Genomic DNA, 21,873 nt, shown 5'->3' on the forward strand with positions numbered 1-21,873 from the left:
CTTACAAATATAAATAAGATTATTTTACAATGGTTATTTATTAATATGATTTGGATGAATTCGATTCCTAACAGACATCCAGAGGCGGATTTAGGGAGGGGGGCCAGGGGGCCCGGGCCCCGCCTTTTTGGGAAAAAAATTGGTTGCTTATATAGGGAATCACTGAAGCATGACTGGAGCGGGCCCCCTCTTAGGTCAGTCAGTGGGCCCCCACTTATGAAAATTTCTGGATCCGCCACTGACATCAAAATTTATTTAATGCCGAAAATGCATTCATTTATAAAGAAATAAAATAGTTAAAAACTAAACAATCGAACAGGACCCCTTTTCTAGGTTTATTTTATCGTACACATTATTTCAGGTAAAAGGTGGTGCTAGGATGAAATTTGAAAAAAATAGGCAGGACAGAGTTTTGAGTAAAAAAAAAAGACAGGATGAGACACTATGCAAAAAAAAAAGGCATGATGACAATTTAGGTAAAAAAGTCAGGATAAACTAATTAAAAAAAAGGCAGGACCGAATAGAGTGAAAAATAAAAAGGCAGGACAGAGATTACAACTAAAAAAAATGCAGGACAAAATTTTTCATCCTAGCCCCCCCCTAAAAATCAAATGGTAGCTCCTTAAGTGACGTCCAACTTAGTGTAATCACAGGTGTTGTATTGAAATAATTAAAACTTTAATGTTTGTTCACAACTGCATTCAGGGCAAATCCTTAATATTGGTAATATTCAGTAACATTTATATTATAACCCGGGCCCCGTCACACTAGGCCGTGATCGCACTACGATCTCTAAAAATATAATCGTAGTGCAGTATGGTCGAGTTACGGTCTTGATGAGGTCTTGGTATTCGTGTTGAGAGTAGCCAACTTTTATTAATTTAAACATGTTCAAAACAATCGAGATGCGTTCGTGGCGAAATCAGGTCGCAGTTCTATTCTAGTCGTAGATTTTTTTAGTCTCGATTACCCAGACGCATATTTAAATATATCTACTTTGAAAAATAAAGCGGCTGAATGATCGAGACTAAGATTTTTTTAGCCTTGGAACTGTCAGGATCAGTTCCAGGTTGAACTGTGTAAATCGATTCTAGGTATATAACTTACCAATGACCAAATCAGTTCTTTGTTAGAACTGTTCTAGCTAGAACTGTCTTAAAAGTGTCCGGTAGAACAGTTCTCCTTCAGATTATGACAGTTAGGGGTAATCTCCATTGTATGTACATCTCCTTTGCAATTTTTTTTAAATGAGAATAACTTTTGATGAAATGAATGAATTTAATGATTATCCATTTCTGAATATTAATTCAGTTTTCTTTTGAAATATTTTAAAACTGGATTCGACGTAGGTAAATTGTGGTAGATAGTTAGTTTGAACTCTGGCCTGGTCAACTTAAATTCTAAAAAAAAATTGTATGTGTCTATGCTAAGCATGCGATATCTGCTAAAAAACTGTGGTCACACCTTACCAGATAGCTCGAACTAACGCCGAAAGGATAAACAAAAGTTTTACATTTACAAAATTTTTGCATCCGTTAGGAGTCCGCGATGTAATGACCAAATAAAACGGACGTGTAATATGCCGAAAAATGGGGTGGAATAGGAATAAGAAAAAAAATAATGTCAGAATAAAAAGCCAATAATTTTGCCTGATCATGATTAAGAAGTTGAGCCAAAAATATTAATGATACCAAAGAAAACTAACATACCAATAATTGATTTTTCTTACGCGATTTGTTTTCAATTTGTATGTATCCGTTTTATTATCAATGTTCTTTCTGTGGTACGATTGTCAATGATACAACTCTCCACAAGAGACCAAAATGACACATAAAGTAACAACTAGAGGTCGCCGTACGGTTTTCAGTAATAAGCAAAGCCCATACTGCATAGACAGCTATAAAAGGCCCCGAAATGACAATGTAAAACAATTGTAACGAAAAAACTAACGGCCTTATTGATATATAAAGAAAAAATGAACGAAAAACAAATATGTTACACATAAAAAAATAAATAAATTCTAGCCCTGGAGATGTCAATTACAACATTATTAAAGATTCTGTGCAAAACTGCATCTCAAACGCTAGACTTAATCTCCAGCGTTAGAACTTTAATACTAGTACTTAAAAACACAGCTATTTACTATTTAGACTCTATTACAACCAAAGGCCTCTTTAGAAGCTGCTGTGATAACTACAGACAAGATTAAAATGACTGTTGAAATGTCAAACAATATACGGCAAGTTTATGAATTTTGACAGTTGTATATGTAATTGATACTAAGCTACACAAGGTCATGTTTTTCTCTGACTGTTTATGACGTCTTTACACTAAATTCATTGGATGTTGGATGTGTACGGATTGATAGTTTAGTCTTACCTGCATGATTTTTTTATTAGTTGTTAGTGGCTTTGAACTAGCTGTCAGATAACTGCGAGTACTCTCAGATCTGTTCCTATTGTCTTTTTGTTGTCGGGATGTTCAAGAACCCGGCCACGTCCAATTGTATTTTTGTCCATCTGATGAGTTAAACCTTTTTCAACTGATTTTTATAGTTCGTTCTTATGTTCTTATGTTGTACTGTTATATATACCACTGTCCCAGGTAAAAGGGGGGGGGGTGATTCCGCTAACATGTTTAACCCCTCCACACTATTTATGTATGTGCCTGTCCCAAGTCAGGGTCCTGTAATTCAGTGGTTGTCGTTTGTTTATGTGTTAAATATTGAATCATATTTGTTTTTCGTTATTTATTTTTTTTATAGATAAGGCCTTTAGTTTTCTCGTTTAAATTGTTTTGCATTGTCATATCGGGGCCTTTTATAGCTGACTATGCGGTATGGGCTTTGCTCATTGTTGAAGGCTGTACGGTGACCTATGGTTGTTAATGTCTGTGTCATATTGGTCTCTTGTGGACAGCTGTCCCATTGGCAGTCATACCACATCTTCCTTTTTATAGTTGAAAAATTCATTCACCAGAAGATCTCAACATTGTTCCAGAATATCTCAACCGATACCAGAAAATCTCAACATGACATACTTTATAACATATTTAGCATAATGAAATTATATTAGTAAAGAAAAAGAACAAACTATAATTTTATGTTTATAATGTTTTAGAAAAATACTAATTTACTAATATATATGCTAGTTTATCAATGATATCACTGTCATTTTGTCAATAGCAGACTGCGCTGGCCATATTTACCTGCTAGAGAAAAGTCATTACGATGTCATTTTAAATCCCATTCATTTGTGTTATACACGAGACCAACTGTAAGTCAAATATCTCTGGCATGACATTCTCCGATTTTACAAAAAAACGCATTGATTTTCAGTAAATTGACGAAAAGTCGACCTACCCTGTGTTTATTTTCAATATTTTGAACCAGAATAGCTCAACAGGAAGTGCCAGAATACTTTTTTACGTCTCAACATTTGGTTGAGATTAGATGGTTTACCAGGCGTGTATAGGTGAGACATGCACAGAAGTGATAGATATGTATTATAAATATAGAAAATTTACTATTTTAATCGGCAACAACAAAAAAATAAATAAAAAAAATATCTGTATCATATACCCAAGCTCCTGTGGATAAAACTACATAGCTGACATGGTTTAAATCAAAGAAAGACCACCAATTTCCCGGTATCAAATCATTTGAAAAAAACAATGTATTGCCATATGACCTTTTACATTGAAGGGTTAAACTTGCATTAAGTCGTGTTTAGACAGAAAATAAAGGAATATGGAGTGAATGTGCACGAGACCTAATCGCACACAAAGTCAATGCATTGAAAAAATACAAATGATCAATGGTCAAGGTTTTTATTCCTGTTCTCATCTTGATAGTTGCTGGAGGGTCTTGGACTTCAATAATCATTAATACCGTAAAAGAAGGTCAAGATGGTCTCTAGTGTCGACTTAAGCAGTACTAGTACTTAAAGTATAATACTGCACTGTCACTATATTTGAATCTAGTCATAAAAAAATCACCAAAGTCAGCACAAGACAAGAGCAGACAGACAGACCCAGTATTAATGATTATGAGAAATACGAATACATATCGGTCTTTTAATGTTGCCCCTGAAACCTTAAATTACAATAAATCTATGTTTTTGCTTTGAGACCAGAATATTATCAAAATAATAGCTAAAGATTATTTGCGTTTCAATGTAAGAAAGAGTCCGTGAAACGCTCAGAATGCATGATTTTGCGTTATTTGCCCAGACCCCTCGCCAAATTTTTGTTTTGCCTCACTATTAAAAGAGGCTAGTTACGGCCCTGGTTATTATCTACTATTGTTCAGGAATTCCCCGACATTGATATATGTCCCAAAATGCATTGGATGTTTTGTTCAAATGTCCAAACTTATTCCATTGGGATTTGGACGCGACTATTAAGTCAATCACTAACGAAGCAAACAATACAGTTAATTTCAGTAATCTTGACAAATCACGAATCTTCGGTGTTTGATAACAAAACTTGATATAACTCTCTAATACGATATGTGACGGCTTTCTAGTCTAAGTCCCAAAATACAAAATTTATTATTAATCGCCATTATTTAAGTTTTATGGACATCGGTGGCCGAGTGTTCTAAGTTGTCCAACAACTGTATAACTGACACTGAGGTTGTGAGTTCGAACTAAGCATGTGGCCGTTGTGCAAATCGAATCGAAATTGACAATAAAAATATAAAACAACACGTTTAATAATTTATTGCGTCCGAAGCGCTTTTCTGGATTTACCTTCATCAGGAACGCTCAAAGCCAAACATTTGAAATCCGAAGATGTATAAGTACCGAAAATCGTTGAAGAGCTATATGTTAAAAATACCTAAAATAAATAGCCAAATTCATCTAAAGCCAACTTTGCCTGAGGGAGTTGAAACCTTAGTTTCATAATAATTTCAAAATTTATAAACGGACAATTTTAGTAAAGTTTGTTTAATCATGTCAGTACCGAAGCACTGACTACTGAGCTGATGATACCCTCGGGGACTGATAGTCCACCAGCAGAGGTATACAATAATTGTCAGTTATCATGCCAAATGTATGTGACTCTCTCTCTCTCTCTCTCTCTCTCTCTCTCTCTCTCTCTCTCTCTCTCTCTCTCTCTCTCTCTCTCTCTCTCTCTCTCTCTCTCTCTCTCTCTCTCTCTCTCTCTCTCTCTCTTGGTACTCTAGCTACCCCCACCTATACATGTATATACTTAGTACTAACAATTACGAAATAGTCAATGGTGCTGAATGTGGCGTTAAATACTTAATAAATCAATTTAAAAAAATGCACACTTTAAATTTAATTTTTTGAAATAAAATTTTGTTGGCTAATATTATAAAAGATAATATATATTGCCTAGATGATCTAATTGTTTATGTACCACAATCAGAGGCCTTTGCGATTGTCTTTCAGCCCTATAATTGAGTCAAAACGTTTACTGTGATCCCAAAAGCAAATACTTCGGTACTTTTATAATACAGGGCAAACAGTTTCTTCCATAACGTTACTCAAGTAAGTTTGTGTTACTCCTTATACCCATTTTGTAATGATCCTCTTCCGTTTAGACTTTTGACTTTCCACACTTTAGGATGGAGGTGTGCATTCCTTGTTGAAATTAAATCAGTAAAGCGATTTTGACGCTTAAAATGATGTATACTTAATAGGAAAGTTACTTCTCTTTAGTCATTACAGTTACTTTCCAAACAAAATGATACTGAACAATAAGTTAACATAGTTTTACCAGGATCTCCATAGTGTTGTAACATTTGGATAGATTTAACCCAGACTTGGTTTAAACACGTATGTAACAGAAGAGGTTCATACAGTTTCATTTTGGATTTCATATCCAAAGCAAATTAAGATACTGCTTGATCGTCAAACGTTGTGAACAAGGATAAAGTTATAAAGCGATGACACCATGTTCCCGCAAGCATATCTTCCGCTACCGTTATTGTATAAAATTCCAGTTTACGGTTACTAGTTATCGGCTAGTACAGTTGAACGAGTATAAGAATTCAAAATACAATACTTGCATAAGATGCGTTGGTCTAGTAACTTCAACATCCCAAGATAACTGCACTTAATAGTCGAGTGTAGTTAGTGACAAAAGTGAGAAAATAGTAACACAAAACTTTATTTATAGAGTCAAGGAAGCAAGTAATAAAACAATTACATAGTGCAGATGTACTTAAATCCAAGTTTGTGTTTTATCACTTAACTTTGACTTATTTGTTAGTTCGAGGAAGTATGCAGTGACTTCTGTGGTCTTGTCTGTGGTCATAATACTGTTGAGTACCTTTAAGGTGTCTCTGTTATGTGCCTCTAAGGATAGTACTATTAGAATTATTGAAATCTAATATGAGCAACTGAAGCTGACATGTGTGAAATCACTGCATATAACGATTACTTACAAATTATTTAAAGCTATAGAATGTAAAAGATATTACTAATGAAACAGGGACCTTCACTGAGATAGATGTGTCAGTGGAGTAATTGTTAACAGCGAGCAATACTGTTGTTGAATAAAAAAAAAAAGAAAAGAAAAAGATATTAAATGAAATCTTTACATAATCTGAGATTCTCAAGTTTAATTTTAAAATTGTATTTTTTTTCCTTTAATTTTTTTTTATAAATTAAAGAGTTGAGATATAGAATGTAGTGTTGATTACATTGATGTTACTATTCACGTGTAGGTGAACAAATATAATTCAATTTCTCATTGTACATAACCATCGAAGTTTTAATTAAATTTTATCTTTAGAATTGAAAATTTTACACCGAAAAAAATATTGTATTTAATCTAATAAATGAAAAAAAGTTAACAATTTAGGAAAATACAAAACGACAAGCGGGTAAAGACGACAGTTTAACATGCAACTCTAGTCATAAGACCATCCGAGACACCCCCCCCCACCCCCCACCCCTAAAAAAAATTGAAAAAAGGAAAGAATATATGGGAAAATGAATATTGCTATTGGTTTTAAATATTTTTCAATTGTATCCTGAATGTATTTTTTCGTTTGTTATGTTGTTAGTTACATGTATGTCCTAAATTGGAAACAATGGCAATTAAAAAGAAAGGATTTTTTTTCTCAATTTCACGAAGATTACATTTGCATTAGCATCATAGAAAACGTGGGATATGAGCGATTAAAACTTGTCTATACCTTGTTTAAATCGAGCTTAATTTCTTTCTTGAAATGTACTTGTCTGATCGGTTATGATCTTTATCTAGAATAAACCTTTATACACATTTTTTTTAATTTTACAAGCTACCTCAGTTTTACATAACGTACACATGTAGTATGGTATGTCAGATTAATAGCACTTTAGTAACGCACGTGGTAGGACACAAGACAATACATCAAGTACAATTTCATAAGAATTATGATTTCAAGATGTCAATGGGGAATATGAGATGTTATTGATAAAGTACTATATTTGACATAATCCTTACAAAAGAGGCCCTTCGTATCATCTTGAAACGACTGTACATAATGCCCAAACTGGTCATTAAGTGATCGAAGTCTAACATCAACCCAGCTTAATGTCATACTTGATCAGCATTCACATACCGTACCTATCTAATATGATTGTCTACTCTGGGAATGAAAGGGAAAACACGTTTCGACCTTTATTGATACTGAAAATTTATAATAATTGCCAGATAAATTCATTCTGACATTTGATAAACAAAATGGCAGTGACACCGGAAGTACATGACAGAGAGAGGCTTAATCACTGCGGTTCAGTAACCACAAATCCAAACATTAGTATGCTTTACTTAAATTTTCAAAATGATGCACAGCTTAATTTGGTACCAAATGTAAAAGCGACAACAAGTGGTAACTCGCAAAAAATTCTTTAAAATAGACGCATCTAAAAAATGTTGGTGTTTCTAACATTTTTCCTCAACCTCCACTTTAAGCGTGTACTCTTCTGTTAATAACTCTAGATTGACATACAAAAAAAAACTTAGTTTAAAATGCCGATCTATTACGACACCAAACATCTGTTGATAGACGAATTGGTGATCTTCAGTGAGATTGCAATAGACTGACATTTTCAAATATGAAAAATTGAACCGAAGTTGTAAAACTGACATTCATTTCTTTGCGACATTGAACTCTATTGGGAGACCGTATCAATATACTGAAAAGTCACGTGTGACATTCATACTGTTACTGTAAATACGTTTTCCATAGTCGTTTTTCTTTTCCATATATTCGTTTTTCTTTTCCATATTCGTTTTTCTTTATCTTGATTAAGTTGCTTGGAAAGTCTGAATACAGGACCTAGTAAATCTAATTTTTGAGTGACTAAATTGAAATATATGAAAACTGACTACCTTTTTCTTATTCAAAAACGTAAATTTAAACTGAACTTGTTTACTTCGTTCGTATTCTTGTTTTCTAGCATCAATAGTTGGGGAGGGGGGGGGGAGTGAGCCGTTAATTTGCTTCTGAAACTGCTAAAAACATTAACTATTTCATGATAGACAAAAGAATGGTAGTTTAAAGTGGAAAAAGAAGTTATGTGTGTTGTCGCTGTGACATCATCCAGATATTGTCATTTTTTGGTACACAATTTTTTTTTAAGAAGTTGATCAGTAAAAAACCAAGATATGTAAAATGAGAACTTGTAACTGAACTGATAACTCAATGATAACTGTAAAAACTGCATGCACATGTTGTACTTTAAGGCACGTGCCCAAGCAACATTTGACCACAAAAGGATTGTTCTAAGATCGAATATACTTTACATGCATGGTGGTGCGAATTAATAGATATTAATTATAAAAGTAGCAGACGTGAAGTCGCGTGACGAAATCGATAACAGCGTTAACCATGTGGGCTTGTGCAGATTCTTGTCATACAAAAACAATAAATCAAACAGCTACGAGAAAAAAGTCATCTGGGTCATATTTTTAATAATATAAGCTGAAAACTACAATAGTGTGATTATTTAATAAAAGATGTTATGAATATCAAGTTCTATCAAAATGATAATTATCCATAAAGAGCAGGGGTGCGTGTATACAGGGGAAATTCGAATACTGTATTGCACAAAAAACTCATGCACAAAGTTATATATTTTTTTAAATAATGATTTGTGCTGAAATTTTCAATTGCCGAATGATTGCTGTCTATTGCCACCGTCCTGCACTATAAAATGTAAAATTGATAGCAAGAAAGACTATTTGGTAAATTGTGTCATTCAAAATTGTGTCATTCAAAATTACTTATTCTTCCAGCCTTTTAAAAGAATAACACACTAGTCAGAATAAGTTAGATTTTGCATACATTGACATATAGGTATCTTAAATCAAAATGGATTATTTTGCATACATTGACATATAGGTATCTTAAATCAAAATGGATTTTTTTGCATACGAAATTCTCATATAAAAACAATTGATGCACTGTTCAAATTATCATGAACATGAAAACAAAAAAATACATGTACGAAAAAACCAGGTACAAATTACATCAAATTATTTAACGTATTTTAAAGTTAAAAGAAAGTTTTGTACATGTTATGGTAACGTTTTGTATAAAAGTATTATTGTTAGTGCAATGAAGTAAGATAAAATCTTCTCAGTGCTGTTCGCTTTTATTTAACTTTTGTGCAGTCAACTGACAAATCTTTAACGAAGTATGCACAAAGTACTTAAACAAATGTACGCTAATTAAATTGAATAAAAGTTGTTTAATCAAAATACGGGTGGTCATTATATTTTAAGAGTAGCAATGTTATTTTTCAATTAAAAAGAAATAAACAGCATATGAAATCTGACCTGACTGATATGTTTATTGTTTTTCTATCTATTTTCTAGGTACAATAAAATGATAACATTGAACAGAAGCATACGCTACAGATTGCATGCTACTGGAATCTTAATTAAAAGATAACATGCTTCATTTCCCATAAAATGTCACCGAAAACGACATGTAGATTTCCGAAATCATTTAAGATAAATAACAAATCTACAACAAAATTTATGTAAAAAAATAAAAAAAATTCTCAACCATCTTTATTTAATTACGATTGCATTAAATACCCATGCAAGTTCTAATTAGTTATATATAACGTAAACTTGTAGGGGTGACCTATCAAAATTCAGACAGGTAAAACGTGTCATCATTGTATGCTGAAACAAATCAAATGTAGAAATACATAATAACATGTAAAAAAAACAATACAGTGTTCATTCGTGAAATGTGAAAGTTAGATTTTTTTAAACAGCAATCTAAATTAATCTGTAAAACAATAATACATGTTAAGTTTTTGAGAATAACATAGAATAAAAGAACTTCATTACTAACCTGGCAGGCAGCACATTAAAATATAGTAGATAAAAACTGGAAATAAAAAAGTTCGCTTCAAGTTTTCCATCTTTTCTCAGCTGTAAATTTATATCCAACTGTTAACTTAAATTAAGAAAAGATAAATGTGTATAGCATATTGCATCCAGAAACTGTGACACAGTATTTTATTCCAAAAGTATTAGAAGTTCTGTTAAAACTAAATCACAATCAGTAGACACTTTCATACAGAGTTATACAAAGTTTACAACTTTGGTATCAATTTCCATATGACTAACATACTTTTAAATCCAAAATCATTTCATCAAAGGTCAAAGTATAATATAGCACATTTAATCTTATTTACAATTTTTACTCTAGCTGATTCTCGGGGCTCGTCGGTGATTTACACGAAAGTCAATTTACATATACTTGATATCGAAGTTCCCGCCCTCGTACGTTTGTCTTCTGCTATTACTTTTCCAATCCGGAAATGAAGATCCAATCAGGAACGTGGTTGTATTGACCGTTTCTCAAAAAAACCAGAAAACTAATCTTTAACTACTGGGCAATTGTTAATTGAAATATACATCAGCTTGTAGTGACAGTAATGCATTATAACACTGCACTTAATGTTGCTTTAATCCTTAAAGAAATTGTATCTTTTTATTTTTAAATTTAATTGATTGTGATCAATTGTTTTACAGCGATCTTTTGTGATAGTTAAGATCAATTAAAGGAAAATGTTAGACATAGAATGAGGCTTTTACTGATGATTTTATTATCTTTTACAATAAAAACATATTTTCTCGCCCAAGTTCATCGTAGTATACAAAAGACATGCATGTTGACACAAAGATATACAAAAGACATGTATGTTGACACAAAGATATTTTTCTTTGCTCTTATACTAGGAAACCAATACAATGAAGCTTCGTCGTTTTGCATCAATAAGAACAATGTATGGGGAAATGTTTACATGTATTGAGCTCATATATCAATAAAAGAATGAGACAATTATGAAAATGATTTGTAATATCACCGGAATTTTCCGATATATCTCGCCAATAATTAATCTCCCTGAATAGCAAACCATTACATGATCAGGTTTTAATTAGATGATTGCCCCTGTGTACTGGCACTAACAAGAAAATAGTGACAAGAAAACGACAGAAAAGCCATTGGTATTAATTTACAAAGCTATAATTTTCTACATGTTCTATTTAAGAAATTAACATTTTTCCTTTTTGACGAAGTATCTAATTTCGACTGTAGACAGATTTAATTGTAACAAAAAGTACTTCAACAGGCTAATTTGCTAAAACGGGGCGTAGCATTTTTTTGGATGGACATTTCTAAACAATATATGGGGTGTTTGAACTGTGGAATTCTTTTAAAGTTTTTACGTCGTTTAAACCCTTATTCAAAGACATGATCAAAGTACACAACTAACAATGGATGATCAAAACAAAGATATGATATATACAATAACTGTAATGTCAGTTAGAAGTTTGTCTTCCGAACATATTAAATACTATGAATTTTGTATAAGTTTTAGCACGAAATGCAGTACTAAGGCACTATAAGATATATCCATAGACAGATTGACCTAGCGGCTTATATCATCATTATAAGGACTGGAACACATATTTCATCGAAAGAAAATTGAATATCATACCTATTTAACTTTCTGGCTATACAGGGTAAACTGGTTCGAGGGTGACCTTAAGCTATAAAACCACTAATTGGGATCCGAAAGAACACACAAGACAGTGGTACACATTTTTTTTTGAAACAAAACTGTTATTTCACATAGCTGTAAATTTGTCAACATGTAAAATATTGTACCACACAGACTTCCAGGATCAACTGCGCACTAATATACAATTTAAGGTGTTGAATTTTCAAGCACAAGTCAGAATAAGGTATTGTTTGACATGAAATAACTTTCACACTATCTAAACCTAAGACAACATTGCTATGAATGATTGATTAAGATGCACAATTTAACATAGAAAGAAATGGGACAATGAGCTATTGGTTTTATTATTAAGGTAGAAAAGTGAGTTCCTGGGTATACGACAGTTTATTTCTTATGCAGCAAAAATACTGCAATCTGATTGGTTGACTACCCCGGTGTAAATAACACCTTACCCTTGTTCACCCGGGGATAAATAAAATTAATTTAAAAAAAATGAAATTTTGCCAAAATAAAGAAAATAAAATAGGTAAAAAAGTTTTTGACAATGTGCAGCAACCATGGACATTGAAAAAATATGACGCTGGAAAATTTTCATCACCATTTTTACAATTTTACATCCTGATTTCAAAATGAGTAAAGGAATTGTTCATAAGAAATAAATTCGTTATCTTGGTGTAATCAGGGGTGTACGGAATTTTACACCGTTGTTGAAAATTCATACACCCATTCGGCTGCGCCTCAGGGTGTATGAATTTTCAACAACGGTGTAAAATTCTGTACACCCCTGATTACACCAAGATAACTAATATTGACAACAACTCAACGGGGCTAAAAGCTGTAAAGAGATATATTTAGATGTTCCATTGATTATTCCGTTGTCATTGGTGGATAGTTATTGTTTTATTTGCAATTATATCACATCCTATCTTTACATTCTAAAGTCTTCATACTTCATATTCTCAAAAAAGAAAAAAAAAACGTGCTAAAATAAAAAAAAAAAAAACACAAACCACTGAGTGTTAAAATGTTCATAGAAATTCATTATAAACCAGCATCAAACATTCCTCAATAAAATGTTCCCTTTTTGCATTGAATATGGAGCTTAAAAGTTTATTCTTATATATGGTTTCTTCCTAGATTATACATGTACGTGTAGACATACATATGATATCGAAGCCATTGTTGACATCACGTGTTTTTGGAATACCCTACATTCGGGACACGAATGTACAATAAAATTTAAAAAGCAAAAAAAAAAAAAAAAGCCATTACCACCCCCCCCCCCCCCCCCTCAGCTAAACAGAAGAGATTAATCTGACTTTACTTAAGGGAGCTGCAATCTAAGTTTGAGTACAGCTACATTTATATAGAGATTAATACATGGCTTTTTCCATATCGGCCCGGGTATCATCCCTCGACCCATATCAGCACCTCGACTTCGACTTATGGGGGTCTCGGTATGATACACTTCCGACAATTGTTTTATGTATGGCAAATTAACAAATAAAATAACTAAAACAGTCAAAAAGTTAAATTATGAATCCAACAAATACACTATAATTGCCCAACAATAACATCACTTCCATAGTTATTTTATGTTACTATTTCCTATAGAGGCATTTTGAAACATTGAAAATTTGGAAGAGTTTGATGATCACTCTCACTCCAAGTTTGCTGTACTATAAAATGATTCATAATTGTTAATGGCATTTGTTAGCAAGTACTAAACTATTCCAACAAAAGTTTGAAGTTGTCTGATTAGGAGTGAAAAATCTTTGTATTGTGCTAACTTGAAAATAAATACTTCTCTATTAAAATATTATAACAAAACTGCCAACAGATTTAACAACATATGCCGACAACTTTTACTAAACTATTACTGATTCCAAAATCTGTCGTTTGTACGTGTATACATGTACTAGTAAAACTTACCCATAACCGAACCAATAAAATTGAAATTTCGGTACAGTTTTTGTTTATAGATACCTGATATCTTTGATGGCTATATTGAATATAAAGTCCAAAAAGACTGATAGACAGCGATATGGCTAATGAATATTGGATTTCAACAACACCGGGTAAATTACGGAATAGTTTTTCTTCTAATGATAACGTTTTGTCTTTTCCAACGTTAAGGGAAATGCGATTATTTTTGTTTAAATGACGTTTATGGTATGTTCGCACGCAAAATCGTGTGTGTGTTTAATAGGATATTAAATAATAGAATTGCACAGTAAATATCAGATAGCTTTAGATATCTAACAAGATTACGACAAGTAAAACTGACAGGCTATTCAAAATCACTTTTCATTTTATAAAGTTAAAAATAATAAAAAGACAGTTTAGGAGATTATAAATACATGAGCTTTTTGTTAGTATTTTTTTTAAAGGTAAATCTCAAAATGTAAACCGTTAAAATTGGAAATGACTAATAAACAACTTGTTATCAGGACCAGGCTAATTGGATTCCCTAAGAAGATAATAGATGTGCAATAAACTACAACGACTCTTGGAAAAGATCAGTACAACTTATTTGGCTCTTGTGGATAGAGGTAGTACCTCACTGGAAATCATACCTTGTCTTTTAATTTTTATACTATATGACCCTGCAAATGCTTCCAACTGGTTGGTAAATGAATCGTCAGATCTTTCACCGTCCTTGTTAAATGTTTTAGAAAGACAGAAAATATTTAGGTGTAACTATACTATGATCTTGACATAAACAATAGTACCTGTAAAGCAAATAAAACCTTAGCTTTTCTTCGTAGAAACTTGAAAAACTGCACACGTATGGTTAAAAACCATAAGTACACATCACTTGTCCGTCCAGTCGTCGAATACTCTTCCCCTGTCTGGGATCCATACAAAAAGCAACACATCACTCAGGTTGAGCGGATACAGCGTAAGGCAGTCAGATTTGTCTTTAACTATTATGAAGACAGAACATCTGGAGCTGTTTCCAACATGATTAATTCTTAGAATGGGAAAGTTTACAAATTAGAAGAAAAAAGTCTAGATTAACTACATAGGCTATATAAAATTAATTGGGGGTTAGTTGAAGTTCCAAAGGACAATTTAACAATATCTGATAGATGTACTAGGAGGAAACATAAATTTAGGCAAGTAGCGACCAAGAAAGATTTCTACAATTTTTCATTCTATCCTAACACTATTTCTGATTGGAATTCACTATCTGAAGCAATAGGTATGTCTGACACCCTGGAATCCTTCAAAGATGGCATAGCCACTATAACATTTGAAGGACCCACAACAATTTATTAAACTACCAAGCCACTGTACATAATGTATATATGTTATTGTCAACCATTTTTCATTATTAAATTGATTTTGATTAAGTCCATATGTACATAGCACACAAGTTCCTAAATTTTTACATTCTTACAAAGTCTACTCTCGTATTCGGAAGAAGAAGAAGACTATGTTGAAGTCAATCTGTTAATACTCTGTATAGATATTCATATTTGGTTATCGGTTATCATAACTTAATCTAAGTAAGGAGTTAATTATATATTAATTGATCGTCCTTGTTCTTGTTTCTTTTCATTGACAAACTTATTTGCATCGTCATTCGATCATTGACAAGAAGTTTTCAAACGTTCCTCCTTTCCTGGTTGGAGTTATAGATTGCCATAAACACGTGTCGTGCTCAATGGATTCAATAATATAAGTTTACCATATGCGCACTCCCATTGTATTTGTTTAACTGATTGTGATTGTCACTCCTAAAGATATCAGAAGCCATAGCTTCGCATAGGGTATTGTATGAAATCGTTAGATTTCAGTTCATGAGACATTTTTACTTTTAAAGGTTATGGTAATTCTCCTGACCTTTTTGGTGCATATGTCTAAAACGTTTTATCATATGATCAGTGTATATGTTTTCGTACGTTATATGCATTTGTATTATGTGTGCCTTTTCAATGGAAATTATGAGGTCACAATACGTTATAGCACGAAAATTCATAATACATGGATATATTTGAGTCCCAAACTTTCTGCCTCGTAAGTATCTGAGGTTGATTAAGGAGACAGTATGTTGCCAGTTTAAATATGTATTTTATGTTACATAACATTTTATATAAATGTGTCGTTTTGTACGATGTACCTTATGTTGCAGCGATTGTCTGGCTTTAAAAGGGTTAATTTTTCTATCGTAATTTGCTGTAAGTTAAATGGTGAAATAAAACATTAAACACTTAAATCGAAAATACCCTTAATTGTATATCACAAACGAATAAAAGGTTAAATTACACCGAATTTTATGCCATGAAATTAAAGACAGCCATGTGAAAAATATATCAGTGTTCTATAATCTCTTATATTCAGATTTATACAAATGGCAATATCGTTTGAAACTAATTTTCAAACAAGCAGTCATTACATTTTATTCCCAACAAAATTGCACTCTAATTTTAGGTATTATATTATGATGATAGCATTTTAAAGATAATTACATGGTTATGTCAACTCGTTAATATTAAGGATTCTTTTTAAGATTTAATAGAATATCTCGGTTACCGTTTAGAACAGGTATTTAAAACTACTTTCATTGTTGCATTCCTGTTTACTTTAATGGATACTTTACATGAAACGTCGATATGCTGTCTCTGTTGCACGGTAAATTGTTGACTTAAAGGACAACCAGGTGTAAAACTTCACATGCAATTTTCTAATGTAGGATTTTACCTGTTTGGATTGGAAAATTAATTATTTCTTTTATTGATTGACAATCAATGTAATTCGTTATTTATTGGTCAAATGTAAACAAATGAGCATTGAAATTAATTCTATATAATGAGATTAGTAGAGTTTTGTGACAACTTAATTGGGCTCTGAAGTATCATTGCTACTGACACGCACAACAACTATCAGAGACATCTACAAAGTTCAAAAGATTCTCTCAATTTAGTCTTTGATTAAGATTTTGAAGAAAAGAGTAGAACCAATGAAACATTATAGCAAGAGTGAACACGCTGAAACAAATTACCTACAAATAAAATACATTAGAGCATATTTTTTTTTCATTGATCGTTTATATGCATGTCATATTGGTGCTCTGGAACATAACTGACAACATTACCAAAAACCGAATTTAAATCTCAGCAGTCTGTTGTTCTCAATTTTTTAAACTATGTCCTTTATAAAGTGACAACAATCCCTCTTTATCATGCACGAATTACATGGAATATCTGCTAAACTATATGTTTTCCATTGTAATTTCTTCACTTCTGACCGCCTTTTTACTTTTTAGATGGATATACATATTTTTGTAATACCAATGTATAGTGATGGATTAAATAACTTATAGCATTAATGACGATTACCACTTCCTTTACCTGACTATCATTTTGATAATGATTTGATGAATTCCAATAGATATAGGAAGATGTGGTATGAGTGCCAATGAGACAACTCTCCTTCCAAGATGTATCACTTTATAAAAGTAAACATTGCATAGGTCAAGGTACGGCCTTCAAAACGGAGCTTTGGCTCACACCGAAGAGCAAGCTATAAAAAATTACTAGTGTAAAACCATTCAAAGTTTGTTTTCCATTTTCGAAATTGTGGTATCTATATCTCTTGTTGCTTTAGTTGATATCATGACTATGTCTTATTTTGGTTTCTTTATTTTGTGTGGACATGTTTTATCGATAAGTACTACTCAGTCTTATGAAATATCATCAGTACTATTCTTACCAGAAAATTGATAAATTAGAATTAGAATAAGTGTCACAGTGTTTTTGGCAATATCATTTGATTCAGTGAACACCTAATTTCTACATATCGTCTTCATAAGGTAACCCGATTAAGCCAGCTGTAGAGTATGCCCTAATTGAAGGGTAACATATTAATCTGAAAAGATCACAGCAAAATTCACATAGGAGTTTTCTAAGAAGAATGAAAAGAAGCTGGTGTTATCCTTTCGCTTCATAAATAAAGTTATTTCACTCAAAATACACAATTTGAGGACTATACTGAGCTCTTAAGCCTAAAGATATACCAAATAGCAATGTATGTGGCACCTCTTGATGAAGCTTATGCCCGTCTACAGCTCTCAACAATTGCAGCATTGCCTACATATAGAAGGGCGTATTAGAAAAACGTTATTCCGAAAGTTGGTGTCATGTGCACGGAAACCCGAGATAACTGTTTATATGTCTACCCTGGAACCTTGATAATCCTTGTCAATTCATCCTAGAGTTGTGTATTAATGTGTGGATGCGTTGATGTATTTCAACTTTGATCGTATCTGATGGATTCATTGATATATGTTTACACTCGAAGAAAGTTTCCATTGTCTTTTAAATTCAGTTTTTATAAAGTAAATTTGGATTGACAAAATATTCAAGTACAAGCGGCTTACTCATTCATTTGTCAAGTGGATTTATATTTGATTAAGAATCGTTTGTTATACAAAACGTGGAAGCTTAGGAATGAAGTCACGCTAAGTTCATCATTATTTTCATTGGAAAGTGTGTGAACCAAGTAAGGACTATTACAGTTAATCGCAAATTATTTTGATAAGGATTCTCTCGAAAGTAACCTTTACAAATGGTAATCATTTTTTATTATCCCGCAAGTTTTGTTTTCTGACTTCTTGTGATTAGCTAAGGCCTCTGCAACTTTACAAGTTATCAAAGGTACCAGGATTATATTTTAGTACGCCAGACGCGCGTTTCATCTACATATATAAGACTCACACGTGACGCCCATATTAAAATAGCTATAATAAAGCCAAACAAGTACAAAGTTGAAAAGTATAGAGGATCCAAAATTACAAAAGAGTTGTGCCAAATACGGCTTAGGTAATCTATGCCTGGGATAAGAAAATCCTCGCGCTTTGAATAATAAAATGTAACTGTCTCGAGTGGAGAAATATCGTAATACACTTGTTGCAGTGTAGGAATCTATATGTAATTGTAAGATGTGATGTGACTACCTATATATCAAAAATGAAACTCTTCTTAAAAAAGAAAAGTCAATTGCTGTATTCCTTTAATATCAATTTCAGTTTTTGAATGTTTTTTTTTTCTGTAAAATTTAGATTAATCAAAAATAAACATGAGACTTTATTGATTCTTTAGAATCATTTTGAATTATAGCAAAATTAAGCATTGTGTTAATGAACCTATTATTTTAGACTCTTGGGAATATTGGTATAAAATGATAGTTTATTTCTCCGCACAAACAGTAAATTTTTGGTAATGACATTACTATAATTATGTTTGTGTTGTTTGTGAAGGATCAATACATTCTAATCTATTGGTTTACTTGTCATTCCACCAACAGAAGAATGAACTGAGGAGTTTTTAAATAGTGCCATTATATAGAGGGTGACAAATCAATTGAATTTTCTTCAAAAATTTACGCAATTGTCTCTTTGTTAAGTATAAAAAGGGATCTATCACCATGATGCATATGAACTCAAAATACAAAAAGAATGTATAACTATTTCAATGATTTAAAAAAAACCCCAAAAAACCCCAGAAAATAGCAAAATACCGAACTCCGAGGAAAATTCTAAACGGAAAGTTCCTAAGTAAATGGCAAAATCAAAAGCTCAAAAACATCAAACGAATGGATAACAACTGTCATATTTCTGACTTGGTAAAGGAACTTTCTTATGTAGAAAATAGTGGATTAAACCCTGGTTGTATAGCTGGCTAAACCGCAGTCTCATTTGTATGTTGTATACAAAACTCTACGACACACATGCTTACAAAGTACTGAACTATTTTATTAGACTTCTCTTTTTTTAAGACAGTATGACCCGCCTGTACAAATTGAAGGTACGACATCTTTTTTCCCAAATTATTCGTATTTTCAGCTGATAACTGTTAAAAAAGGCAACACTAAATGTTGAAATAATATGATGACTTGTGGCAAGTACTTTTTTTAATTCTTTTTTTTTTTTAATTGATGTCTCGCGTTATCTTTGGTTTTATTCTACTATTGTTTCTTTCACGTTTATGGTTGTTAATTCAGTATTCTGACCTTTCAGGTTAAATAAGGCTTAATCTAAGCATGCTGTGTGTTGCATTGGTTTAAACAGTACTATTTTAACCACATTTGTAACAATTCTGCAAGTAATTATGCACAAAAGGTGTAAAATACAGGTTCCAATTTCTCGACATTTTTCAAGCCCAAGGATCATTTATGTGATATTTTCGTTGATATTTATTTAAAAGATATCTTGAAAAGCTATAATGAATAGGCGAAAGATACCAAAGAGACATTTGAAATATACTTCAGTCTCTAAAAACTAAATACAAGTTTACAGAGTAACATACAATATAAATACAAATACAAAAAATGAGGTGAACAAATGCAGATATTCTAAAATAAAGTACAAAATTATGATGGCATACATGTTTAGTAACATGTATTACACTAGATTTGACCAGTACGATGATTATGCGTATACTACATTTTCATGGAGGGACTAACATTTGTTTTTTTATTTATACACTTAATAAAAAACACAGTTCAACTTTCTACTTGTTTCGCTTTATAAATATTTTGATATGAGCGTCACTGATGAGTCTTATGTAGACGAAACGCGCGTCTGGCGTACTAAATTATAATCCTGGTATCTTTGATAACTATTAACACCACTGGGTCTATGCCACTGCTGGTGGACGTTTCGTCCCCGAGGGTATCACCAGCCCAGTAGTCAACACTTCGGTGTTGACATGAATATCAATAATGTGGTCATTTTTATAAATTTCCTATTTACAAAACTGAATTTTTCGAAAAACTTAGGATTTTCTTATCCCAGGCATAGATTACCTTAGCCGTATTTGGCACAACTTTTTGGAATTTGGGATCCTCAATGCTCTTCAGTTCACAGTTCAACTTTCTACTTGTTTGGCTTTATAAATATTTTGATATGAACGTCACTGATGAATCTTATGTAGACGAAACGCGCGTCTGGCGTACTAAATTATAACCCTGGTAACTTTGATAACCATTTACTAAAACAGATTGCTTTTTAATATTAAACAGAGAGCAAATTGAAATTATATTTGGACTATGTGATCATTTTGTTTCTAGAATTAATTTTCGCTCGTTCATCAATTGTGAACAGCAAAATAAATAATGAAATTCGTCACCTATAACACAGGAACTAAACAACGCACATGTCCTTTCATTGCGAGCAATGTTTGCCATCTACCATTTTCTATAGGCATCGCATGGTTACCTGCTCTGAATTTACATAAGATAACCACATTTTTATCATCAAGAATATTCAGGTAGTTCTCGAATTCCATTTTTTTACAGCCTATAGTTTATGCATTTTGGGGAGTTTTGTATTGACGAATAACATGTATGCTTCTATTGGTCAATTAACCTCATTTTGATGCTCTTATTGAGCCACTTTGAGAAATGTCCTTTGTGAAGTTGGCAAATATTTGAAAATCCCCACATGCTTAGAACATCTTGAACATTCTTCCTCATTTGATTCTGTCATTTTTCCACTGTGTTGATACCGGGTAGTTAGTATGTGATCTTGTAAATCGATGACGATTTGTTTTCGTCTGAACATAGTTTGCAACAAATCGAAAAAGTTCTGCATTTAATGCTGATGTCAAGTGGACATCTGCCGGTTTCACCGTAAACAATAATGCTTGGTGTTGATTTTTTCAAGTGCAGTATATGTTTCAGAAATTTCAAGTGAACTTGATTGATGATAGATTTTTTTTTAAAGTCCCAAACTTCACATCCATACAGTAAGATAGGTTTTACTATGTTGTCAAACAGATCAAGTTGCCATTAAACTGAAAGATTGAATAAATGACTTTTTTAATAACTTAAATACATAGCTTCCGTTGCTTTCTCT

General features: G+C 32.3%; 1 protein-coding gene across 8 annotated transcripts in view; it reads right to left on the reverse strand.

The window, feature by feature from the left end:
• Nucleotides 1-10,740, reverse strand: part of LOC139519898 (limbic system-associated membrane protein-like) — a 75,270-nt gene extending 64,530 nt beyond the window's left edge. For 3 of the 8 annotated variants that reach the window (XM_071312195.1, XM_071312192.1, XM_071312191.1), the window contains exon 1: nt 10,331-10,551. In XM_071312195.1, the coding sequence (XP_071168296.1) occupies nt 10,331-10,400 (70 nt within the window). In that variant the 5' untranslated portion in view covers nt 10,401-10,551. Of the gene's footprint in view, nt 1-10,330 lie in introns of all 8 variants that reach the window. The other 5 variants (XM_071312198.1, XM_071312197.1, XM_071312194.1 and 2 more) reach the window with 5 other exon arrangements.
• Nucleotides 10,741-21,873: the final 11,133 nt, after the last annotated feature.

This window comes from Mytilus edulis, chromosome 4 (assembly GCF_963676685.1).
Source record: "Mytilus edulis chromosome 4, xbMytEdul2.2, whole genome shotgun sequence".
NCBI lineage: Eukaryota > Metazoa > Mollusca > Bivalvia > Mytilida > Mytilidae > Mytilus > Mytilus edulis.